Source organism: Corvus kubaryi, unplaced genomic scaffold (assembly GCF_017639235.1).
Source record: "Corvus kubaryi isolate FWS band 111438036 unplaced genomic scaffold, C.kubaryi_AGA036_p1.0 split1-37296, whole genome shotgun sequence".
NCBI lineage: Eukaryota > Metazoa > Chordata > Aves > Passeriformes > Corvidae > Corvus > Corvus kubaryi.
This window is the reverse complement of record NW_024582075.1, coordinates 3,087,245-3,115,059: the sequence shown is the minus strand read 5'-3', so window position 1 is coordinate 3,115,059 and position 27,815 is coordinate 3,087,245. Positions and strand designations below refer to the sequence as shown.

At 37.5% G+C, this 27,815-nt stretch overlaps 1 protein-coding gene across 1 annotated transcript in view; it reads right to left on the bottom strand.

The window, feature by feature from the left end:
* The window catches only part of DTWD2 (DTW domain containing 2), a 73,489-nt gene that overhangs the window by 25,186 nt on the left and 20,488 nt on the right, over window positions 1-27,815 (bottom strand). The window contains exons 3-5 of the mRNA XM_042013150.1: window positions 20,723-20,813; window positions 14,108-14,202; window positions 3,502-3,691 (exon numbers count right to left, since the gene is read on the bottom strand). Coding sequence (XP_041869084.1) covers window positions 3,502-3,691; window positions 14,108-14,202; window positions 20,723-20,813 — 376 coding nt within the window. The remainder of the gene's footprint in view (window positions 1-3,501; window positions 3,692-14,107; window positions 14,203-20,722; window positions 20,814-27,815) is intronic.

Sequence of the window (27,815 nt, the reverse complement as noted above, 5' to 3'; positions counted from 1 at the left end):
TAAAAATTACTTCTGTATTACCTACTTCTGATAAAACAGTAAGCACTTGGGATAGATTGTCTACTTTTTATATATGTGTTTGTCATTAGGTTAACTTTTTCAATTCTTATTTGGTGCTGAAGGAGTAGAAGGCCAAAAGTGGGGAGTTTAGTCATCTCTTCCCACTATGCTGGGCTGATCTCCTCATAAACAGAAGCAGCTTCATCCACAGTGGTCTGTGATTGCTTCATGCAATACACCACCACATGAACTGGGCCAACCAGCTAGTTCTTCTCTCAAACTAACTGCATCAATTACCTCCTCCAAGGTAACTGATTACCTTCTTTGTATCCCCTGTGCAACAGCAGCTGTTGAAAGATAGCCTGCAGTGTGCAACCTCTTTCTCAGTCGTGGCTATGCAAAACATCCTGGGATAATGTGCTTCTCCAGACAGTGCCAGTTCATAGAGTACCATATGTAATCAATGTAATCATATTAAAGACTATTAAAGTCCTAGGAGGAGTAGCTGAGGGAGCTGGAGGTGTTTAGCCTACAGAAGAGGCAGCTCAGGGGAGACCTTATCACTCTCTACAACTCCCTGAAAGGATATTGTAGCCAGCTGGGCTCTGTCACTTCACCCAAGCAATTAAAAATATGACAAGAGGACACAGTCTTAAGCTGTCCTTGGGGAGGTTTAGGCTGAACATTAGGAGGAATTTCTTCACAGAAAGGGTGATTGGGCATTGGAATGGGCTGCTCAGGAGGTACTGGAGTCACCATCCCTGAAGGTGTTTAAGAAAAAACTGAATGTGGTGCTTGGTGTCAGTACCACCAAGTTGACAAGGGGGTGTTCTGTCATAGGTTGGACTCAATGACCTCAAAAGTCTTTTCCAATCTAGTTGATTCTGTGATTCTGTAAAGTCATCTTAAGCCCAGTGCCTCATAAGTTTTTGCTATAAAGTTCATCCAAGCTCATGCTTTGTAATTTATGAAAAAATTCCACACAATAAGAATGATTATGGATCAAAGACATAAATTTACATCTTTCTGATAAAGTTAAATATGTTAGATTCATAAATATATTTCCTCTGTGGCTTTCTGGAAGAGCACAATTTAAATTTCTTTTAACATTTTTTTCAAAGAAAAATGCTCTGCTGACTGAGCTGTTAATTAAAAGAGCTTTTATTGAAGATCTCAGGATTTTAATACTAATTTATAACAACACCAAAGTTTATTAAAATATCCCACAGAATCTTGAAAATCATTCAACATAGCAGTTTGTATTACCCTAAATCAGCAAAGCTCTAAAGTAATACAATTAAACATTTATTCCAATGCCTCCAATCTATGGTGTCTTTGTAGTACATCTTGCAATTTTGAATCGCTAACCTCTTCATTACTAAAAAACTCTTTTCTACCTCCAGAATATTGATTAAAAGCTCGAATCACCATTTATTGAATAATTTTAGTTTCTTTTTATATTACAGATAATGCCCATAGGAATCACATCTTCTTCTCCTTTAACATTCCATCTATTTAGCTGTTGTCATATTCTACCTCATTCTCTCTCTGGGGCCTTCTTGAATTTCAAATATAGTGATATTCTACTCACTTTCTTCTCACAAAATTGCAGTATCAACCCAAAGTTTCAAGACATGACCAGCAAATACTCTTTTCAAGTAGAGAACCATTTAGAGAGTATTTAAATATGAACTATGATGCAGAAAACAAGAAGTAATACAGAAATAGTAAAAAGCCAGAAACACTAAGAATGTAAACCCTTTAAAATAAGAGTAGCAACGCCAATTCCAATAAAGAAAAAAGGGTAGGGATGGCAGAATATACCTTTCCTTAAAATAAAGGACCAGATAAAAAGTAGAGTGTTGATTAATAACTGCAACTGTTAAAGACTGCAATCGATGCAAGACAGAATTCAAGTATGCACAAAGAAGCAAATCTCCTAAGAATGTTTTTTATATTCCTGTTGTCTGCTGTTTTTCCCTAGAGCTTGACGTATGATTCCTTTGCATCACTGTTTCATAAATCAATGCATCTGAACTTTCTCAGAATGGAAGTCTTTGACTCACCCCAGTGACAAACCATATCCAGCCGTTCACTTCTGCAAAGTCTTACACCCTGTACAGAGGTGCTCGCTGCAGGGAGTGGAGGTACACAGTACCCTGTTAACAACGTCCATCCGGAAAAGCAGCTCTCCAGGCTGTCACATCGTTATGTGTTTTATCCATGTTCATGTACAGAGGGTTAAAGATCCTACACCTACATTTGCTCCTGCAGCTATGAAATTTTGTACAAAACATCTTAACATGCAGGAAACAGTTATGGGCAAATTAGGTGTCTATAAAATCACATGTAGATGTGATCTACACCTAGTCTTTCTGGTGTAATAACCTCCTATGGTAGGAACACATTTGTTTGTAAACATGAAATGTTTTTTCATTTCCTGTACCACACAGATACGTTTTAGTATCTTAATGAAATCTAATGCAATAGTAAAGTAAATCTACAGTAAAGTAACAAACTGGGTTTTATTGGATTTTTTTAAATATACATTAATTATTTATATATTTAATAATTGTGTTAAATAAGGTTTCATGCATCATAGGTAATACTACAGCTCAATTTTCCACGACTTTTTTGTTGTAGTATCTTAGTATATTTTCAATACATTATTTCCATTTGTTCTATCACTTCAAAGTCTTTATTAGTTCCAATTTGCCTTAGGCAGCATTTGATAATTTTAAAAGCATTATTTGTATGTAAAATGATCCAGAAGTTTGCTGTCCATTATTTAATAAAATAAACATTTTAACAGCCTCAGGGATACTAATTATGATCCAATGATGAAGAGAATTATTTTTTCCATTAATAAAACTGTTGGTATTAATACTTTTTCTAATATACACTTTCAATAATGTCCCTGCATGAAAATGGCAGCTTTGTCAAAAAATTACACCTAGACAAATAATCCTAGTCTTATGGAAATACTTAAGAAAGAGACACAAAAATTATTGTTCATGCAACCAGTTGAGCAGTATTTGCCACACATTTGCTGAGACAGAGTTTTTGGTATGGTGGAGACCACATATATGAGAAAAGTGTGATGCTTTCGTAACAGGCTAAAAATTCAACTTTCTGCTTTCCTATTTCTGCAATGTAAAACACTTCTGCAGGGGAAAAGAAATGCTTATTTCAATCTATGTGTTCTAACACCTTAAACAAGACACTAAAATTTTCTACACAAATTAGTTTTCAATTTTGCAAAACAATGATTCACTATGAAGTTACATACACTAACTCAAAACCATACAAAAACAAATTTCAAGTGAAAAAGTGGAAACACTCAGTATTTACAATCATCTTTCTTACAATCTCACAGATTGCTCTATATAATTGCTCAAGCTGTCTTTCTCTTGTTAGCTGGTTACGACTCCCTTCTGATTGATCAGAAGCAAGCATTTATTAGACAAACTCAAAATTTTTATTCTACGTATTATAACTCACCTGCTTGGGAAGGCGGAAGAGAGAATTTTTGTAAAATATATCTTTAGCCTGACTCCATGTTCCATCAATGATGATCATAACAGATGGACTAGAAGACACCACTGCAATTTCTTCCAAATTGGTTGCTTCAGCTCCAGGATACAAAATTAGAGTATTGGGATTTCTGCACACAGTTGCTAATTCAGGATACCTTCAATGCACAGAAACACAAAATTAAATTAATTGCTGAAAGTTTTCATGACATACAAATACCTTCAGATACTAGCTCCCACTCATCTCCACCAAATTTTACTTAAAATGTCCCTTCTCTGCTATCACTTTCTCCTTACAACACCTCAGAAGTTGTTTGTTCTTCCCTAGCTTCTAAGTGGGGGCAGTCAAAAAACACCCACAAAAGTAATCAGTGAAAGCTGAATAAAGCAATATATCATATATTTTCCAATGTTTAATCACTAGTCTAATGTCTATTGGAACCAAACAAGTTTTGAATTGTTTACCAAAATTTAATATATTTATTCTAGCAAAATTTGTTCAAACACTTGGCATAAAATTACTGCAATCATCCCATTTTTAACCTTGTATATATAGAGAATATTAGCAATTCACGGTCCACACCTACAGGACACTTTTGAAAATGTTATCATCTCAATTCATCCTTCTTTTAAATTACTACTTCTACCAACTGCTACAGTTATAGTTGCCATACTTTTACACTCTCTTCTTCCTTCCTGTTGGCTTCTACATTTGTCAATGGCACCACAGGAATAATTACTGTGTATTAAGTGTACAGTTAATGTACATGGAAACTCCTGAAGTTTTTGCAGGACAACACTGATGTTAGTCTATAAAAATCTTAAAAGACATTGTCATTTAAATAGTACTCCATGTCTCAAAAACCAAGCCCAAACCAGTCTGGCCTTGAACACTCCAGGCATGGAGCAGCCACAGTTTCTGTAGGCAACCTGTTTCAGTGCCTCACCCCCATCAAGGTAAAGAATTTATTCCTAATATCTAATCTAAACCTCTTTTCCAGTTTAAGACCATTCCCCTTGTCCTATCACTACAAGCCCTTGCAAAAGTCCCTCTCCAGCTTTCTTGAAACCCCCTTAAGTACTCAAAGGCTTCCATAAGGTCTCCCTTGGAGCCTTCTCTTCTCCAGACTCTCAGCCTTTTCCGTAAGAGATGTGGCCAGCCCTCTCATCATGGCCTTCCTCTGGACTCATTCCAGTATGTCCACGGTCCATCTCTTTTCTGTGTTAAGGGCTTCAGAGCTGGACATAGTACTCCAGATGGGGTCTCACCAGAGTGGAGTAGTCAAGTAGACTGGTAGGGGAGAACCCAAGAAAAGGCTAGCCTTGTAACAAAGACCGTGTTACTTATCTCAGCAGTATCATTATCTTCAGAATCGCCTCAATCAGAAAGCATGAAGAAATATAAAGCAAGGATTGATTGTCTGAAGCATGTGACATAGAATAAGAAAATAATTCTGCATAGCAGCCCAGAGGTTATAAGGAGTAACTGATTTGGTAGGACAAGAAGAGAAATACGCAGTTGAAACATCACGTGAAGTGGAAAGAGAAGCCAGTACATCTTAGGTGTATCAGAATGGGATTAACAACAGCCAGCACATAAAGTCGGATACCTATCAAGATATGATAGGTATGATACCTATCAAGATACCTATCAAGATCCACTAGGTATAAGATCATGGACATGGACACATGCACACTGTAAATATGTAAGTTCACACTGAGGAATTCCTATTGTCACTGTCACCTGGAGCTTTTAAGTTCCAGGAACTGGGCACCTGCACCACTTCTGCAAAAATCAAGCAAGAATGTGTATTTGTAGGGGGAAGCAGTGGTAGGAGTGGGGAGGACTAAGGAAGAAAGAAATGGTTCATAATGGATTTTGAGTCGATATATACTAGGTGTACTTAAACCTGCACTCCATTAGCACTCTCTGAGGAAATATGTGAAAACACAATTTTAAGAATGTTACATTCAGACAGGATTGCAGTGCAAAAGACATTGAGACCCTGAGATTAAGATTCAAATGAGATATACAGGATATATGTGAAATGGAAGTGGAATGGAATTCAGTGTGCCAATAAGCCCAGAGACAGTATTCCACCATGTGACCACCCGCACTGCCAGCCCCCTCCCTCAAGCAAAGAGTCCAGACTGATTCAACACTATGTGTTTCATTACTGTCAACATCATTTACTACAGAGAACAAACACACAAACAAACAAAACCAAAACATAACAATCTTTCTTTCCAAAATGAACAGGAAAACAATTGTAAATAGAAACAGGAAATCTGTAAGATAAGCCTGTGGCAAACAGAAGTAGACGGAAACTTCTCTGCCCACTGTTTTTTTAAACCTTACTTACACTACAGTAATTTGGTATCAGTTTAGTTTAACCAAGAATCTTGCTACATAAAATCAAATACAAAGGGCCATCTCATTACTCAAGGCTTAAACCTAGAAAACTGGTCCTTATTTTCACAGTTCCCTTGAGAGCCCAAGTCTTCAAAGAGCAACTATCCCAATTCTGAGGCAGAAGAAATTTTAAATCATTAACACTCTTAAAGGATTTAAAAAAAAAAAAAGAATTCTTCAAACTAATCCAAATCCGTATTGATTATGAAGCACTTTAAGTTCATATTATGAACACCACAACTGAAGTTTTAGTCTTCAAAATACAATGCAGTTGAAAACAATGGTTTTCAATGAGTACTGATCCAAGGATCATAGAATCATCACAGAATCATAGAATGGTTTGGGTTGGAAGGGACCTTAAACATCATCCAGTTCCAACCTCCCTGCTATGAGCTGGGGTACCTGCCACTAGACCAGGTTGCTCAGAGCCCCCTCCAGCCTGGTCTTGAACACATCCAGAGACTGGGCATCCACAGCTTCTCTGGGCAATCTGTCCCAGTGTCTCACCACCCTCACAGTAAAGAATTTCTTCCTAATATCTAATCTAAACCTACTTTCTTTCAGTTTGAATCCATTCCCCCTTGTTCTGTCACTAAATGCCGTTGCAAATAGTCTCTCTCCATCTGTCTTGTAGGCTCCCTTCCTGTACTGGAAGGCTGCAATTAGCTCATCTCTTTTCCAGGATGAACAATCTCAACTCTCCTAGTCTTTCCTCTTCTATCCCTTCAGTTCCCACCAAGTGTTACTTCCATGACTTCCCCAACACTGGACACCTAAGATTTGACTGAACAGGGTTATCGCCTTGTCTAGACTGTGTTTTTGCCAAAAAAATTTGGACCAGGTGATCCTTGAAGTCCCCTTCCACACTGGTATGCTGTAATTCTATAGTACGTATGTAACGAATATCAACAGCCAATGATGGCCTTTAGTTGCTCTTATTCTTAAAACAGAATGATTTCAAGTAATTGAAGGAATATCCTCTATAAAGACTATGCTGAAGGAAAATCCTTTATACAGACATCATGACATTTCCAGTACTTTCATTAGAACTTTCCAGGCTTTAGAAAATGCTGGAATTCCCAAGAGAAATCAATTTGTATCATTTACCGTTTTAGTAATCCACTTCAATCCACGTAAGATTTTATTGCAATAATGAAAAGTAAGATAATCAATTTCTATAAATATATCAATACAAATTTTTTTATCTGCTAGACATGGCCAGCAGCTAACATAAAGCTCAAACAGATGACACAATTTAAAATTTAGGTTGTAAAATACAACTACCGTCTTGAACTCTATAAGAGAAATACTTGCAATACTTGCTTCTCTTACAAATCAGCTTTAGTTTTGGCATGCAGCAGGTATTGCAGGCCTTTATAATCCATTTAGTGTGACAACAATCTCTGCTAAGCAGAGCTATTCAGATGTTTCATTCATGCCTGAATATCCAACCACTTTGTCACAGAAGATTTATACATTCTCATGATTGTACTTAAGACAAGTAGCATTTTATTATTTCTGGGATGCATGCTCTTGAGTATGTAATTTAAACATAATCCCATTTTCGTACCATAAACATTTTCATTACACATCTATACTCGGCTGCTCTCAAACTCTCTAAGTGGTTTTAATTCAACATGGATCTGTTAAACTTTGACGGTGTGAAAGGCAAGCATTCAAGTTTTAGAAATACAACACTGCCATTTAGTAGCAAACAATACTAATAATAAAGAACAGATGTTAACATATTATCTGTAGAAAACCATCAGGTTAATGGGGACTTCTCAGTTTTTCTTACCATTTTTACTATTTCACCTTAGTTACAGGCAGGTGCCTTTGCCTCTCTCAGTACTCCTGAGCTTGGAAGACTGCAGACTGCCATAATTCCAATAAGGTACTAATTCCCATCAGGTAATAAAATGGACAAAAATAAAGGCAAAAACCCTCTGTCATTTCCACATTCAGAAAGAGGCCCTTAGGATCAGGACTGAAGCTTAAGAGATACCCAGCAAGAGTGCCTCTTTTTTATCTACTTTTTTATCATTTATCTACTTTTTGTATGTAAGGTGTAATATTTAAGAACAGAAACATTAGCACAAGGATCATCACAGACTTGTTTACATTGGAAAGGACCTCAAAGACAATCAAGTCCAACTGGACACTTAACACTGCCAAGTCCACCACTAAACAACATCCCCAGACTCCCTATCTACAGGTCTTATAAATACCTCCTGGGATGGTGACTCAACCACTTTCCTAGGCAGCCTGTTCCACTGCCTGACAGTCCTTTTGGTGAAGACATTTTCCAATCTAAATCTCTCATTGAAGCACATCTTGAGGGCCATTTCCTCTTGTCCTGTCTGTTGCTTGTTATTTCAGAGAAGAAACCAAGACCCACCTCATTATAATCTCTTTTCAGGTAGTTGTAGAGAGAGAGAAGGTCTCCCCATATGTGACATACGCTCTGCCAGGTTCATGTCAAGGTTTTGGTAGAGAGTAAACTGCAAGAGCTGTTGTGCGTTCCCTGTGAATATGCCCAGAAGGGAGCTCCAGCCTGTGGAGAGCACACACACTGAGGGAGAGCAAAAGTGTGAGGAGGAAGGAGTGGCAGAAAGGAACTGCTATGGATTGACTGCAAAGCTGAAGGCTATAATATTCAATGGAAAAATAGAGAGCATGTTACCCAAATTATATTGAGAAATCTGAAATCTGATATGGTAAAGTACAGTTTCAGGTGCAAATTAGCACATGTTCAATTAGCCAGCACTAATTACTTTCACACACAGAATGAACAAAAGCTGCGACAGGCTGATGATCTCTGCCTGTATCTAGTCATTCTTGATTGAGGTAAGGAGCAAAAATGTGTGAATTTAGTTTGATAGCATAATGACACCAAAGCACACAAAAACCCCTCACTAAAAAGTTACCTGAATAAAGAATCATAACTTGTAAACAGTTTTATATTATTTGCTAAGTGGCAAAACTCAATTAGTTGGTATTTGATATAGTAAGAGGTCTTCTTTGTGAAAAAGCACTAGAAAGTGCCATACCTACTGTATAAAATTACATTAAACAGCTTTATAAAATCAACAGAAATAAATTGCATTTTATTACTTCAAAAGTGAAGCTACAAATTTTCCCAAGTGGTCCATTAATTTCCGATCTAAACCACTGAACTGCAGGAGTGCTGGCAACTATCCTGAGATTTCATAGAATCATAGAACCATAGAATCATAGAATATGCTAAGTTGCAAGGGACCCACAAGGATCACTGACTCAATTCCTGGCCGTGTTCAGGACACCCCAAGAGTCACACCATGTATTTGAGAGTATTGTCCAAATGCTTATTGAACTCAAACAGGCTTGGTACTGTGACCACTTCCCTGGGGAGCCTGTTCCAGTGCCCAACCACCCTCTCGGCGAAAAACCTTTTCCTGATATCCAACCTAAACAACCCCTGGCACAACTTCAGGCCATTCCCTCGGGTCCTGTTACTGGTCACAAGAGAGACTGCCCCTCCTCTTCCCCTCACAAGGAAGTTGTAACTGCAGTGAGGTCTCCCCTCAGTCTCCTCTCCTCCAGGCTGAACAGACCAAGTGATCTCAGCCACTCCTCACACGGCTTCCCCTCAAGGCCCTTCACCATCCTCGTGCCCTCCTTTGGACACTCTCTAACAGCTCAGTGGCTTTTCTGTGTTGTGGCACCCAGACCTGCCCCCAGCACTTGAGGTGAGGCCGCCCCAGTGCAGAGCAGAGCGGGACAATCCCCTCCCTTGCCCGGCTGGCGATGCTGTCCCTCATGCCCCCAGCACACGGGTGGCCCTCCTGGCCCTCCTGGCTGCCAGGGCACTGCTGGCTCATGTTCAGCTCACCATGACCAGGACCACCAGGTCCCTTTCCATGGCGCTGCTCTCCAGCATCTCATTCCCCAGTCTATACATATAGCCAGACTTGCCCCATTGTAGGTGCAGAATCCAGCACTTTGTGTAGTTTGATTTCAGAGAGCAATGCAGATAAATTTGTAATTGTCCTCACATCCATCCCCACAGGGTGGTGGATGCAGAGATATTTGCATCTGTTTTCTTGTAAGTTTTCATTCATTAGAATCTATAATTTTATCATAGCATCCAGAATCACCAAGGTGTGAATATTTGCAAAGAGGGAAGGCTTGAGAATTAGATTACTTTTTCAGAAAAATAAAATAAATGCAAAACCACCCCATGCAAATAGTCACAAAATATAAAATGAAACTTAAATGCAATAGTGACAAGGTTTTTTATAAAACTATGGTATAAAATTAAAATAATTCTAATTTTTGACATGTTAGACTTTAGATACACTTGTTATCTCTGTTCAATATATGCCCAAAATTACTGCTGAGTGGAACAGTATTACTATTCAAAAACAATTGCCTACAAAATTTTATTAGTAGCCTAAAAAGAACATGAATCCAATAAATTGTATTTTATCATGCATATGAGACTATAGTTGTTTCTACCCTAACATTTCCATAGTGATAGCAAATATACTGCTCATATATACTGTAATCATTAGATACAATTCTGTGAACAATGCAGGGAAGACATTAGCACATTTTTTTGCCCACCCTGCTACATTCCGCTTTTTTTAAGTTTTGTGTCTTTATAGAGAGCATTTTAATAGACATCCTTCAAATATAAATGCTGTCATAATTGCAGTTTCCGAAAACCATACTATACAGTGTATGTCCAGCTATATAAATTATACCTTAACTTTGTATTCAGGAACAAGTAATTACTTTAACAAACTGAGACAACAGATGCCCTAGCTACCCCTCTGTCCTCCCCCACACTTGTATATTTCAACTGCCCTCGCTTACCATATCACATGTACCAACAATAACATTCCATTTTCAGTGAAGGAAAAGAAAACAGCTAATATTAACAACTCACAAAAGTGTTATTTTTACAGTACCACCATGCTCTAAATACTCCTGCCAAACTGTTCACTTTTAGCTCAATCATTTTAGTACATCAAAGATTAATCCTAGTATCTGACATTCATGTAATCAATACCACAAAAAAGGTCAGAGTTAAAGCCTTTGAGTATTTGGGGCAAAAATATCCAGATAACCAATGGAACTGGTCTTTTAATTGAGAAATCTGATAAGCCAAATCACCATGCAAATACCTCATATTTTCAGCAGAATTAAAATGCCAGTTTATAGGAAGACTAGAGAAGACTAGGAAGAATCACATACTAGCTCTTAAAAAAACCAGATTAATTCCTTCTCATCCTTACCATTATGGTGTCAATTATATGCTGAAGACATCAAGTTCTGGAAAGACTTCCCAAAGTTGGTTCTTTAGCTCTTCTGCAGTATAGTCCAATCAAAAATAAGGTAAATGTAATCTACATAATTCATGTATCAGTTTTCAACCACATGAAAAAAGTGTACCCAAGAAGGAACTGAGTAAATTTTACCAAAAAAAAAAAAAGTGGGTTATGTTTACTCTTTCATCCAAACACCAAAAAAAAGTTAAAATTCTGATTTTCAGTCTTATTGTCATAACATCAAATATCTAAATGTTCCACTTTCATTCAGCTCATGCCAGTTATTCTGTAGGATGCAGTTCTGGAGCTCCTTATAAGATCCCTTTGTTCTCCTCATACATTTTGGATGCTGATTGCAAAGCATAAGAAAAATAACCAAGATACAGCAAACAGCAAACTTGCCTTCCCCTTCAAGAGATGGGCACTGAGAGCTACCCAGGTGAGATGGTGTGTACATTTCCCCTGAAAACAGACCTCTGCCAGCTATGGATTCACAGCTGTCAGTTTGCTGGTTGGCATGCCACTGCTAGAGTTGCTGTGATGGAGACTTCCAAAGAAAATCAGCTGCTGCATAGGCTTAGTTTTCACTCAAATCCATAATGACAATTACTTATGCTCACAAAGGTTGCCTTGAACTATTCTAAGTTTTCAGAGCTGTTGCCAAGAGCTAGATCCTGTAATAATACAAATATGTCCACTACCATTCTATTATGATTATTTACAAGGGTATGGGCAACCGTCCAGGTCATCACTTTGCCAGGTCTGCTGCATGGTAGGGCTTCTACATGTATGCAGAGAAAGAATGTGTGCACCACATTACGCCTCCATCTGCAAGCACTGTCCACATGCAAGGTCAGCAACAGCAGAGATTTTGAGTTATACTGGTTTATACCCTTCCAAACCACGCACTTCTGGTGGCAGCAGCAAAGGACACAAATACTATCAGACAAAATCAACAAAAAGCAAAGGAATGGCCTTTATGTGCTTCAAAACAATGATACTTCTAAAATGTATCAGCAAGCATTCTGTAATAATTTATTTCTTCAAAGCAACAAAGACAGAAGTCTTGCCCTGACAGGGGGCATGGTTGATTAAATTGCTTGTACAGTAGGTACCAAATTGCTTACAGACAGCATGGCTTTTAAGAAATCCAGAAAACAAACAAGTCCTGCTTAGTTTAATGTGTCATAAAACGTAAGATGAAGCAGTGCAATTTATGAGGCTTTAGGAGTCCCATTAGCAGAGACTTTCACCCTAAGATCAGGGGCCAGTACAGCCCTTCCCATTTACAGTAAACACTGAGATGCTTCTACAAGTCTGCAAAATGCCTGTTCCTTTGTTGTTACAAGGAAGGAATATTGCTTAAAACATTGACAGAATGCATTTATAGATAAGAAGAAAAAACATGTAGAAATAACACACTGCAAAGATGGAAAATAACTTTTCTCCATTACTCTTCCTTCCTCTTCCCAAGAAGTTGGGCAAAAACTCAATGACTTAGCACTCCCAATTTCTGCAGTCTCACATCCACAGTACCAAGCAGACACACTGCAGATGCTGAAAGTGGTAAGTTTAGTGCCAAACCTGGGTAAGACAGATCACCAAAATTCCTATTAACCTAATGAAAATGTTCATTTCTATCACCACCTCCAGTGGGTTTAATGGCAAAAAAATCTAATAGAAACTAAGTAATCATGAATCTATTCAAATTATTCTGAGGCTGAGACGTTCCACAAGTGGTTTTGACCTAAATAGGATCCTCTAGTTTAGAGAAACACCTCTGCATTCAAACTTGAAGCAGCTTTAATACTGTAATCATCAATTTTAAAATAATTCAAAGGAGATTTACTAGGCACAGACTGTATTGACACTGTTCTACCTGATGCGTATCAGTTTGAAAAGTTGCTTCATTTTCAAGTTTAACAGGAAGGGAGTAAAATTTTCCTGTAGCCTAGAACTTTTTAGATAATTATTAGAGTTATTATCATAGAAGACGAAACGAAAAGCAATGTATTTTTAATGTTTTCTAGTTAATATACAGGCAGCACAAAGATGTGAAAGCTTCCTTCTGTATTACCTTCCAATGTTTTTGTACACTGAACTCTACAGTGTCCTCTAAGGATTTGACTCAATTTGAGAATTAATATCCTTCATAAGTATTCATGACTTCTATTTGCTTTACTAAGAATGTATGTAGTAAAATTCACTGGCATTTGTACCAAAACCTGGTTTCTAAGATTAAGCTTCATCTAATGAAGATTAAAGATGCTATATGGGAAAGCAGTATCTTCCAAGGTCTCAGAATATTAGGAAAAAAATAATTTAAAAAATCCTGAAAGCTATGCTTTCTTATAATTCATAAGAAAGGAGGAAGGAGGAAGAAATTCCTAAGAAAGATTCATAAGAAAGGAGGAAGAAGAAAGTGAATATAGATTTTTCAAATTTTAAGAGTTTCTCACTACGAGGCTGCTTTCTCAAGCAGCCACACTTTGAATAAAAATTATTGGTTTTACTTCAGTGACACCAAATGGTTAGTCAGATAAAGCAAATCAAAAAAGAACAAAACAGAATAGCAAGACAGATCTAGTACTACTAAAGAACAGAAGGGGAACAGCTAAGTTTGAGAGTAACTATCTGAACATTCCAAGAGCACAAAACTGAGACTACAACCTAAAGGAAGAATATCAAGTGTTTCTGACTATCTTTGGAAATCAGAAGCTTATATCAAAAAGTGAGCATGCATACTTGAAATAAAAATTAAGAACACTGTTGGCTATTAATAAAGACACTGAAAGATATGTTCCTATAATTTACAGAGAACCAGAAAATGCACAGGCAAGCCTGCTCACCTGTCTTCATTAAAACGTCGACCAACCAAAATTTTACATTTGTCTGGAGGGAGACAGGCTGCTAGTAAAGGTACCGTTCTTAACACTCGACTTTCCTGTAAAAAAAAAACAAAGTTACTTTTGAATAAAATCAAGAAAGGCTTCTATGAATTGTTAATGTTTTCATTATCAAATTCTGTTGACTACAGATATAGAAAAAATTTTACCAGGTAACAGGACAAAAAATCTTCCAAAAAAAATACCCAATCTTGACGCTTCAAATTGTACTCTTTTGATTGAAATATTGAACGTAGTCTCAATTAATCTATGATCATCAGCATAAATTTGAACTAGGTTATCAGTATCAAAACCAGTAACAAAACTTCAGAGAAAATCACAGAATAATAAACAGCAGACAAAAAAAAAAAGCATTAGCATTAATGTAAGAGTATCAGAATCAGTAGAAAACTAGGGTAGGGCTCAATTTCCACAAACAGATGCTAAAAATAACAGCATGGGTTGTATGAGAACAGAGAGCGTGAAATGCAAACATCTCCACTCTGCTGTCACTTCATTTCAGAGTAACCTGGACAATGACACCTACACTGCCACGAAGGCTCTGCCTCATGCCATTCAGGCTGTGGTGACCAGGCACCTGTATACATATTTGTGCCACCATGAGGAAGGTGACCACCATGAGGAAGGTGACCACCATGCCTGGGTGGGGAGCAGGGGCTCTTCAATTCTCAAAGAGCATTAAAGAGAGTTGTGTTGAAGCAGAACTTCAGAAAGTGGAGGAAGAAGGAAGTAATGACAGCTGAAGCAAACCATCCACTTCTCAAACAGAGCAATATATTTCTGTGCTTCTTTTAGCTCAGCTGGCAATGAACTTTGTGTCTAGACAAGAATTAGTACAAATTGAGCTTCAGTTTGTGGGATGTCAAGTTTTGTTTTCCCATCAAGGAAGTGGAAGCATAGTTTTATCTCGCACTTGGTGAAGACAGCAAGCCAACCAAAAAGTGAAGGGAAGTTTCAGTTTCTCTATTTATCATAAGATGAACAAAGGAAGGTTATTAGCTGAATCTAGCAGGAGGCAAGACACTAGACATTAGGTAAGGATCATGAAAGCCCTAAATCCAGTAAAGGAAATGAATTCTTAACAATATTCTCAACCTGAATGTCTCATGATTCAGACAATGAACATCCAAACACCAGTCCCTAAACCATGGGATTAATTAATGAAACCCGGGGTAGGGAGGGAGGGTTTGGTCTGCCTTTTGAGTTAAGAGCCATATCTCAACAGCAAAGTATTTGTGAACACATGAGGCTCTGATTAACTCATACTGGGCAGATGTTGCTTCCACAAATATCAGTGTGCAGCTGCCTGCACTCTCATATCATATATTTGATCTTGCTACCAAAGTGCTATTAAAATAGTTTTGTGAAGACTTAGTACTGTTGCCTAAAACTTTTATTAATTTCACTTTTTCTGAACCTTTCTGAACCTGAACAGATCCTCTACAAATAAAACATCATTGAGTTGAAGGAGTAGTTGTCTTGCTACATCCACCACCATTTTTCATGGTAGCAGCAGCATGATGTCTCCTAGGGACAGAAGAAGATCAAAGTACCTCGGGAGCCAAGTGCCAGCAATGGGAGGGAGAAATATCCTCCAAACTGTCATCAATTTCTTGTACTTCAGCAAAGCAGAATAAGCCATCAACAGTGGTACAGTATTATTTGTCTTTATTTTATCACAATTAAATAACATTCCAATTCAGCAGTCAGAAGCCTCTCTTCTTCATAAGAATGTAAGAAGTGGTAATAAAGGAACTGGAAAAAAATCAACTATTTGTCTCTGATAAGCAAAACCAAAAGAGCTGTCATAAGTCAGGAGAACATTATTCAACGGTTCTTTCCAATGTCATCTCCTTACTTGAGAATTACCTTTCATATCAAATAAATACATTCTCTTAGCACCAGAGGAAATGGAATTTTCCAGCCTAAAAACAATAGAAGCTAAATAAATAGGAACCTACAACACAAAATGCAAAGCTGAAAGACATTCAGAACAGAAGCTTAAGAAAAGCTAAGTCAAACTAACACTAAAAAAGGCTTCATTTGTTTATCATCTTCCTCATTAAAAATTTTGTGTTTATCTAGTCTATATATAACATTATCATACCAGAAGTTTTCTATTTACTGGTTTGAAAGTGAGCAGTTACTCTCCTTTGTTCTTCTCAGCATCCTAACAGTCATTTGAAGCTCTTTGTTTATTCATTATTTGACCATTGAAGTACATAGATAGAAACAAGACAGAAGGACTTATGTGGTGGGATGACCTTGGTTGGCCTCCAGGTGCCCACCAACCACTCTCCCTTCTCAGCAGAACAGGGTGGGGAAATATGATGTAAATGAACTTGCAGGTTGAAAAGGCCATGGGCAGAAGCAAAGGAAAATAAATATATTTTATTCTTCATTTTCTATCAGCAGGCAAACTGCAGCCACTTCCCGGGAAGCAGGGCCTCAGCACATGTAGCAGTTCATACACAAGCCTCAATGAGGGATGCCATTCCTCACCCACCTCCCCCAGCTCTTACTGTGTTGTCATATGGTATGGAATATCCCTCTGGTCAGCCAGACTTAGCTGTTCCGGCTATTGATGCCATGAAGATTTTTGCTTTTTCTTTTATACCCGGTATACTTTTTTACAACTTCTTTATTCTTAGTGTTTTTTGCCTACATTCTCGGACTTGCTTGTTCAGCTAGGAGACTAAACATTTTAGAAGCTCCGTAGGTAGGGGTTAATGTGCCCCAGACCCCAAGGTCCTCTCCAGAACACATTCTGTAAACCAAGATAGAACCATCCAGGGGAAGGCTCCTTGGGGAGGGGGGGGCTTCATTCAAGCCTCTCATTGGGGAATTTTTGATAGATATGCTAATTAGTAAAGACCTATAATGTTATACCCGATCTTTTGGGGGTGCATTGCGGTGTGCATTTTGGTGCATTCAACCTGGACGTAGTGCACCTAAGGAGCCTTAAAATAAATACCAAGGTAAAATCCCTTTTTCCCTTCTAACCATGTTTGACTCTTAATTTTAAGACCAGGAAAAAGCTTCACTATGTGCCCTCCAATGTCTTGGCCACCCCCAGGGTACTGGCCTTTGAAGGCAGTTTTGGAGGCACAGCCCTGATGCTGTGTGAGCACTGCTCAGCAGTAGTCCAAACACTGGGGGCACAGCTCTCTGAGAGCTGCAGTGTGAAAAGCTAACACCATTCCTGCCAGGCTGAATCCAATTTTTTGCATCGTTTTTTTGTTTTCTGGGAATTTGTGTTAATTTTGGTTATGAGAGCTTTATCCATCTACAATGAAACGACAGTTCAAACTAATACAAATATTTGTTAAAGCCAGTGGGTATATATTTCCTTCATGTTTGCTTATGAATTTTTAGGACAAGCAGAAAGAATTTCCCCCACACACGTGATTCTTACTGTTAAGAAATACTTATACAGAAGAGGCATTATAATGAGCCACTTAAAGCTAATTACTGGCATTAAATCAATATACAAAATCATTAAATACACACAGTCTAAATTTTCTTCCCAGATGGTTAATATGGAAAATTCTTACAGAAAGGAAGAAGGCAGGGAACAAGAACAACTTAAACCAATACCTTCTGCTATGCCTTGGGGTTTTGTCCTGAGTTACACCCATCGGTCAGGTTTTGAAAAGTACATAATGGCCTACATCCTACTAGCAGTCATTTCAAGAATGATCAAAGACAAAGGTAAGACAAAAAAGGCTTTTTACACCTAGCTATGCCACTGACCTATGGATCATAACAGCAGGCATGAAAAAGGAAAAATGACAAATTATTTTATTTACTTTTATATATATATATTTATCTACATGCAAAGAAGAAAAATAAATCAGACTGAGCAAATTATTCCATCACCTCTGCACTAGTCCTGCTGCTGGGTTTCTATATATTTAGTTTTTAAATTATTCTCATGATGAGCATTGGTACAATAACACTGATCTGAAAACAAGTATTTATACCTTGTCATGGAATGCTGAATTATCTTTGGAGTCCTTCACAAATAAAAATCAAAATAATTCACGTGCCTATTATGCAAAAAAGACATTTGATAGTAGGATTTCTCACTTGTGATCCAGTGTTATTTACAATAAGTGACTCCTCTCTCTTTCACAATACCTGATACCTGTATAGGTCTATCTGGCAGCTTGGCCTCAGTAGTGTGAATGTAAAGACATTAGTCACATTAATCAGAGCACAGGAAATGTTTTTCCTGACTTTCTACATTACTATCTTACCTCAATACCAGTCTCAATAGTATCATTTGACCATAGTTGAAGGCTTACTCCAATGCACTGCATACTTCCAAAGCCAATAATAAAGCACATGGGGGATGACAGTTAGGACTGATGTGCAGCAGGGGAAAGACATTCACTACCTGCTTAGTTTAATGGAATATTTTTGAAACAGATTGTTAGTGTGTCTGTAATGCAATGGCAGACTGAAGGATCAGATACAGTCCAGAAGGCTTATCTGTCTTCAAGACTGATTGTGTTTTGAGTATGAGCAGCTACGAGCAAAGGGAACTTACCTTTTGTCATGTACGCCTCTGCAGTTAAGCAATCAAAAGCACCAGCTGTGACCATGTAAGATAACACTTCCAAAGATCACTGTAAGATGTTCTTAGCTTCCCACCATTTAATAGGACTGATCTCTGCTAAGCCAAGGCCCCTCATATAGTTGGATAGTTACCATAGAGTGGTCTTCCGATGATAGTTTATTGTATGAATTATCACTATGTAATATAGACTAATGGAAAACTTGCATCCCATTGTAACAGCTGTTGTGATTGCTGGTTAACTAAAAAACTGTAGATAGCCTTCCAGCCAGACACTGGAATGGTGTATTAAATCTAGAAAATCTGCAAACTTTTTCTAATACCCTCTACCATAAATAGGAAATTCCACACAATTAAAATGCCAGTTCAATATCTCTGGCATATTTTTAAACTTCTTTTTCCCAGCAAGTGACTTAAGCGTATATTTAGTTACTTTTGAAATAACAAGTAACATGGAAGAGTATTCCTATTATAAGCGGTCCATTAAAAGTCAGTTTTCCCATTTAGGGCCCAAATATCTCATGGCTTCTGTTTTATTTCTCTGTGAGAGAAGACTTTTTCTTAAATTTGATTTTTTTGTGTTTTGCTTAAGTTCCTTCAGGAAATGACTCTTTGCATGTTGATTAAGCAACTGTATAATGTCAAGCAAACAGCTGGACCATGAGAGTACAGTTTTCTGAATTCCACAGTCTAATTTGTAGACCCAGCATCTACCCAAATCTGTGTAACTATGCTGCAATTTCTAAATGCCTTATGATCCACCTCCATAGGCCACTGTCAACCAAAGAGAAAAACATCAATATATGTTCTCCTGTTGGTAAACCAAAACATACTGTTCTGAAGCTGAACCGTAGTTTTTCATTGGGTAAATAGCTAAAGTCAACGCTAAGATGAATAGCTTAATTCATAGTTTTAACAGAACACTAACATCATTAAAAGATGACTGCTATAATCAAAATACATTTCTCCATGGATCAACTCTAAACATTTCTGTGAAACATTGTGTTGATAGAATCACAGAATCACAGAATACACTGATTTGGAAGGAACCCTTGAGGATCATCGAGTCCAGCTCCTGGCCTTGCACAGGATACCCCATGAATCACACCATGTGCCTTTATGTTATTTAATAATAATGTTATTTAATTCTTTCAATTTGTACAAAGGCAAGTAGATTTCAATTCTAGCAGGACTATACAGTTGAGATGTCTTGCATGCATGGAATTGCAGAAATAAGGTGTGATTTCAGAAGATACAGTAATTCAGAAAAACTGAACAAACAATATAGCAACTCAGATGAACTGGAATTCAGTCATGAAGTTTAAAAGGAAAAATCATTTTATGATTGCCCTGGGTTTGGCTCGGATAGAATTAATTTTTTCCCAGTAGCTGATACAATGCTGTGTTTTGGATCCAGGATGAGAATAATGTTGATAGCAACAACAAAAACATCAGTGCGTCACGTAGTGTTTACCCTAAACCAAGGACTTCTCAAGTGTTTCACGCTCTGCCAGTGAGGAGCTACACAGGAAATCCTGAGGGAGCATGTCCAGGTCAGATGAGTCAAACTGGCTAAACATGGATATTTCATACCATAAATATTGTGCCCAGTATTTAAAGCAGGGATGGTCAGGAGCTGCCAACTGCTGCTAAGGGATGGGCTGGCATCAGTCAGCGTGTGGTGAGCACTGTATTGTGCATCACTTGCTAATATTAGTATTATTGTTAGTACTACTATATTTCACTTTGTTTAATTTATTAAATTTCTCGCTCACAGAAAGTTTTATCTTTTCTCCCTCTGATTCTCATCCCCATCCCATCCACTAGAGGGGAAAGTACTGTGGTACTGCGTGGTACTCAGCTGATGGCTGGGGTCGAAGCATGACAATGATGTTGACAGCACAGCTGTTTCCTCCTGCCTACCATTTGCTGCACTAGGATTCTAGCTAAAGTCCCACAGTTACCACAGCTTTACTCACCTCTGCTGGATGCTGAACTATATACAAGCAGGTGGAGACCTTTAGCGGATGTACGGGCAGGAATGGACACAAACACACCTTCTGAGGACGGCTATATGGCAAAAGGGAGTGAGAGAAAATAAAAGTAATCAGCAGTTTGTGAAAGAGGATATAAATACATTGCACAAACACATATCGTATTCCCTAAGCACTTCCCCTAACCACACTGTATTTTATGCCTGAAACTCCTTGCACTTCTAGAAGTAAAGAAGCAAGGCTTTCATTAAAACAGCATTCTGAGAACAGTGCTCAGATCCTTCCTGTGGTTTGGTTAGGGTTAAAGCACTCTAAAAATTATTTTGTCATCTTCAAGATGAGCAGCTTACTAGTATCCATACCTTATTAGACAATAAGCTTTATTGTCTAATAGAGCTTATTGTCTAAAAAAATAAAAGCTAATAAAATTTTCTATTAAAATAAAAAGATAAAATTTAGCTTTCCTAACAAGTTAGTTTCAACAATTTTATGAACTATAATAGAACATACAATATTTACAATTTATATAATATTTATAATGATTGATTAGAATATAATATTTTAGAAGTATAAACACATGAAACCCCAGACATGCTGTATTTTTATTTCTTATAATTCTAACTATGCTGAAATATGTAGCACACATGTAGAATGAAAACAGAAAAATCCTTATCAGGAACCTCTAATCTCAGTCAGAAAAAAAGAAAATAAAAATTATTTTAAATTCTTTGGTGCCTGAAGCTCATGCTGAAATGACTAGCTGAAGAACAGTATCTAAAGAAATTAACTTATGCTTAGTATGAAACTGATGTGCTGAATGATCAAGAATAAACAGAAGCAAAGAAGTAAGTTTGAAGTTATTCACAGAGAAATTGAATTGTAACTTCAGAAAAACACACATTCACGTGCACATGCACGTACAGATGTCACTGTAGTTCCTTGCACACGTTATTCAACTACTCAGAAAAATGAATTTTCTGAACAGTAAACTACTACCTGTATTCACCAATTAATACACCATCTCTGCAAACAAATCTCTCTAAGCTTAAAAAATACAAAGTCAGTATTTTCAACAGTTATAGGGACTTGGAGCACAATTTTACCTGCACCCTCCTTGTAATCTTTACTGTTAACAGTTCATACGTTGACACAGGAGAGACAGTAAGCAATGAATCACTGCAGCAGATGTGATTCAAAGAAGTGAATTCTGAAGACAGGTTCAGATTAAATTCATTATAAACCTGACTGAGAATGAATTTGCTTGTTCACAAGAGCACACATCCAGACAGGTGGACTAAGTAATGTTACAGTGATCCAAGCCAGTACAACTGTTCCCTATTAAAACATTAGTATTTAACAGTAAATGGCAGCACTGGAAAAAGGCAGTAACAAGTGATAAGCTCCTCTTTATCAGTTGATAGGCTGTGCTAATATAAAACCTGTACTTCTAGCCCCAGCTACTGAGGCACAGAGGCTATTCTCTTCTCCACAGGGTAGACAGTTAAAGGTTACCCAACACCAGTCCAAATACAAAGTGAGGATGTGGGGGGAATGTTGATGCAAGACAAGGAATTGGTACTTACCAAAATCAGCAGCAGAAAAACTAATTTAAAATATTGAGACTAAAAGGCCCACAGACAATAAATCAGCCTAATGACAAACCGGAAATTATTTTGATAACTCTTCTGGTATACTGTTCCAGTAGCCTGCTGTTTTTCCTTCTAGGGCTGGCATTTTCCTGTTGCTAATGCTGCATAAATTTGGCACATTCTGCTGTATTAATAGCCAGGCTTTGGGCCTAAAATTATGCACTCAGTAATCTGACCATTTAGTAGGCTACCCAAGGGACCTGCATCATGAATGAACCAAAACCAACCTCCCTTCCAAGTCCAGTGGGTTGTTCTCCAGTGTAATCTCATTGCCTTTTTCCCAAATTTTCTCACATGTGAGCAATTTAAACAGAAATCTCTGTTTTGATAACAACCTAGAAGCAGCGAATACTGTGGAGGCTGTTTGTTGCCTGTGCTCTGATTGTTAAGTCAAAGTTCACCCTCTTTGTGATCATCAGGTTTAACAGAAACTCAGGTGTGTGTACGAAGCGTGATTCCTTGGTTTCTCCCCAATAGCTGGTTCACTCCAACAGCTGGTTTCATTAACAAGATAAGTTGTTAAAGTTCTTCCCATTGTGGAATTTTCTGCTGAAGAGAAATTAAGGCATGAAAATCTACTACAGCAAGCTGTTCCAAAACAGTTAGATGGCGACTTCAATCCAATGAGCCACACTGTTCATTACCTCTTATAAGCACACAAAAAGAGCTTCCAGTGATTTCTGACCTCACGGTGTTTAATTATAACAAATTTCAGTAGATATAACTTACTTTCAAGTCTCCCTTTGGCATATGCTTTTTGTATTTTCCACACTGGTTTTGATTTTTCACAGGTAGTTTTAAGCTTTGTTAATTTCACAGGAAAAAAAAAAAAAAAAACAACAAACCCAAACAAATGGAAGGAAATTACTTGGAAAGTAAGTATTTTCAACTAGTTGCAAAATAAATTCTGTCTATAATTTGATCTGTAGGGAGCAGAGCACAGTCTATGACAAATAAAGAATTTCCCAATATAATTTAATTACTTACATATGCATATACATCACTTAACTTTAAGCACCCAATTAGGTACCTAATTATGCTGAATACTTACTTTTACAACCCCATCCTGAGGGCACAAGACTTATTCCTGTAATTTTGCTTTGGAACCTAACAGTTATTTGTGACACAAAAAAACCTCAACATTATTCCTACATGAAACCAACATTATCAGTCTACATCTGTGGGACAGGAAGCACTGCAGAACAAACCAAGTTCTGTTCCACCACTGCAAAAGCTGTCTGGGCTCTGAGAAAGGCCCCCTAGGCAGAAAAGGCATTTTGTCTTTTTTTTTTCTTTTTTCTTTTTTTTTTTGTTTTGCTTTGTTTTGTTTAGGGATGCTGTTTTAGTCTTGCCCTACATACACAGCTGCTGTTACAGAAGAGAAGGAGCAGCACCAGGAACTTCTTTTACACTGAACATCAGCTTTCTGTGATTTCTGGAAATCAAAGTAGCAATCAGCTCTAGGCAGGAGCAGTAGTGTCCAGAATATTAAGGAAAAGTTTGTGGGTGGGGATTAGGACTTGAAAGAGGATAATTTTTGTTGTATTATTCACCTGTATGCAATTTTGGTACAGCTCAAAGCTACCCAGTGGATTCTTACCTGTTTTTCAACACAGCATTTCTAAGTCTAAAAAAACTTATGACAAAGTAACCTATCACAATGGCATGACTAAAAGAATAAAATAATCATTCCTTATCTTCCAAGAGTGCTCCATATGAAAAAGACAGCTTTGTATTGACTTCATAGCTTTCTTTCCATTATTTATCTAAATGAATGATGTTCAGAATAACATTACATCTATCTTCCCAGCAGAACTGAATCTGGACAGTGGACTGTGATGTCAGGTTTAACGTGATTACTAGTTTCTGGGCAGAGATACTCTAAAAGTAAATACGCAGTAGTCTGGAAAATAGTGAGCTAATCTGAAACTCTTTCCAAGTCTCTGTATTACTTTACTGTAAATATGTCTTCGCTTGCTTCAGAACTAAATTTTACCTCACTACAAGTCCAAAGGCTTCTTCTGAGAACAAGCATCATACTGTGAATGCAAATGAGTGTACTTACACACCCATACTCAGAAAACTAAGGCTAGGCAATTCAAGGATTTAAACCCAAAGTAAGCAAAAACTAGAAAAGTTACAATTTTATGCTCAGCACTCGTAGACATTTGTATGGAAACATACAGAAGTTGAGCGCACCAAGCACATGTTGTAGAAACAATGCTTCTCATATTAAAATAAGGAAGAAGCTGATGTTTTTTAACTACTAACACTTGTAGCAACATATTCATGCTCCAACACATACTGCCAAGGTCAGGCCCCAGACTGTACTTTCAAAAAACATGCCTGCCAAAGCAGAAATGGCTGCTTCAAGTAAATTCATTTTCTCTACTGTTTTTGTCAAAACACCAAGGGTTTCAAGGTCAAAACCCACCTGAGAAATCTGAAGAAAAGCCACAAAGTTACCATATGTATGTTTTATGATAATGCTTTAATATATGTTTTATACTGACACAAGTCCATTACACCTATGCATTAAAACAACATTCAGGAATTTTACAAAGCTCTGTGTGTAAAAAGCAGAAGCCCATTTATTTTAAAAAATTTGAGAACTAACGGTATTTTTGCTACTTTAATATAAAAAGACAAACACCAACTAAAAATTGATTTAAGATGACATTTTGTGTTCTCCACCTTAACCAGCTATAGAAGGAACATAAAAGAAAGAGTGGTTTAAGTTAAACATAGACAAATATAAAGTTATGCATTTAGGAAGAAACAATCCTAACCCAACATTCAGAAAAAAAAAAACAGCATGTAAAGTTATTATGACATAACATACAGTAGTACAAATTTTCAAGAAATAATCTGTGAAAACAGCAGCTTAATGCCTGACAGTTCTCAAAAATTAAGATCAGTTGTAATGTGTTACCAAGAAAGGATGAAATAATTAAACATGGCACATTATTATGCACTACACAAACTTCTGGTGTGCACTCTTAGTGCTGGAGAAGCCAGACCAAAAATACCTGGATTCATTTCTCTGTCTAGGTTTCTTCTAGGCTTATTTTGAACATTCTTTACTCAAGCAAAATTTCAAGCCTTAGTTTTAAAGAGGTTTCCCTGAGAAAATTCAGGCATTGGAAATTACTCTGACTTTCCATGTTCCAGCTCCCATTTCTTCCTCCCTGCTCTTACAAAAGACTTAGAAACTTGGTAGTCATGAGGTATAAAAATGTAAAATTAAATCCTTACAAACTTCATTAGGAGTCAATAGCCACAAAAAACACAGTATCAGAAACACAGATGGAGGGAGTAACAAGAACAATAATAGAGCAATTCCTTTTCCACTAGGCAATCTGTATAACACCAACTTCCTGACAAAAAAGGAAGAAGGAAAAAAAAGGCATATTGCTGAAGTTTTGCTTCCTACAAGAAGCTATAAATGAATAAAAAAGGTGTATGGGTTTTGTTTAATTTTGTTGTTTTAGTTTTTTGATGCTGCAGCCAGTGAATTTAATGGAACATATCTTAGTTTCCTGAGTTAAAACATACACTTAAATGTGTATGCACAGGAAAAGTATCCAATACAAATCAAAGTGAAAATTTTCTGTTCAAAGAAAAGATCAGACACAATAGAAAAAAACTTGTTTCCATGTTACCCAACAATATGAACAGGCTACCTGGTAAACAAATTGCCTTCAGGTGTAAAAACCTAACTATTTAAAGAAAATTTAGTTATCCTGCACAAAATCTTCTGTAACCTTTTCATCACAATTAAGGACAGCAACTTAAGCAACAGAACACAGAAATAAAGTAATTCAACTGAAAAAGAGAATACTTGTTCTAATTCATATGAAAAGTTCTATCACAGCTCTCATGGTATCATGAGAGAGCTACCGAGTAATTTGGTGTCTCTCCATTTTGCAGATCATTTTCCAATGCACATCAAATGTGAACTGTTCTAAAGAGCTACAGGCCCTGAGTTTGAATGTTCGGACTTCATATAATTCCATATCAGTACCAGCTTCCTCCTTTTAGTGCTCCGGAGTCTCAGCCAAAATAAAAAGCATTCTCCTAGAAACACTCATTTAGATCAACAGTATCAATGGATCAACAGCAGAATGGCCTGAGTTGGAAGAGATTTCAAGATCATCTCATTCCAACTCCCCTGACATAGTTAGGGACATTTTCCAGTAGATCAGGTTGCTCAAAGCCCTGTTCTGGCCTTGAACACTTCCGGAGAGGGGTCACCTGCAGCTCTTCCAGGACAACTGTCCCAGTACCTCACTACCCTTACAGTAAAGAATTTATTCCTAAGATCTAATTTAAACCAATTTTATCTCTTTCAACCTATATATATTGCTCCTTTTACAATTTAAACCTGCAAAGTGTTCTGTTACAGGTTCCAAAACTTTTCTATCTAGTTCCAGGAAAAGCCACCACAGTACTAAATATTAAATTCATTAAACTATACCAGATTAAGTTTAGCATTTTGTACCAGAGGACATTTAAGGCAGTATCACAAATGTCCAAACCAAAAAGACCATAAAATTGACCAATTAAATAGAGATTACCATTGTATTCAACAGGTTCATTTCCAGGGCACTTTCCTGGTAGTGGTACATTTGATAAAACATAGCTTCTGTTCTTCTTGCCACGAGGTACTATCAACACAGCAAACTTGGTCACAGTATAAGGAGGCACGATATACAACAGAGGCATTCAAAAAGCAATGCAGTATTTTTAGAAAAAAAACTGCCTTTGAACCAACATAGTATCCCACTGGAACTAACAGGGTCAAGTGGTGCAGCAATGGGAGAAGGCAATGGGATGGGGTCAGAGATACTTCAGAGAAGAGGTACAGAAAGAGGTTCAGAAGGCAGACAGGGAGACTGAGTCATCTCCCTGCCTCTCAGCAAGGCATGCGCTACTAGTGAGCAGCTAGCAGATCACAGAACTATTTCCTGGCACTCAGATTCCTTGGCACCAACTCTCCACAGTTCTCCTACTCCTACATGGTATGGTGAGAAGATACATCCCTTGCCCTTCTTTCTGTTTTCCACTCTACTCTCAGAACTATGGCCTCCTGTGCAAAACCCCAATTTTCCATCAGAGTCAATCAATTTGAAAACTCTGCTTTCTTGTAAGTTTGAAACAATCCTGGGCCGCTGCCCAGAGCACTGGACTTCAGAAAACCTGAACAAAGAAGAAAGTAGCTGATTCACAGAGGCATCAAGGAATACCAGCGGAGACAAAGTTCAAAAAGAAACACCTGTTTACATCTGTTTCATGAACAGTTATGTTGTATCACATAATGGGCAGGGGACGAATTCACAGCAATAAAAAAGCTGTCCAATATCAAAAGTTACTACAGCATGAAGATACACTTTTTAGTTCAGAAAATCACAAAATCCACATAAACCACT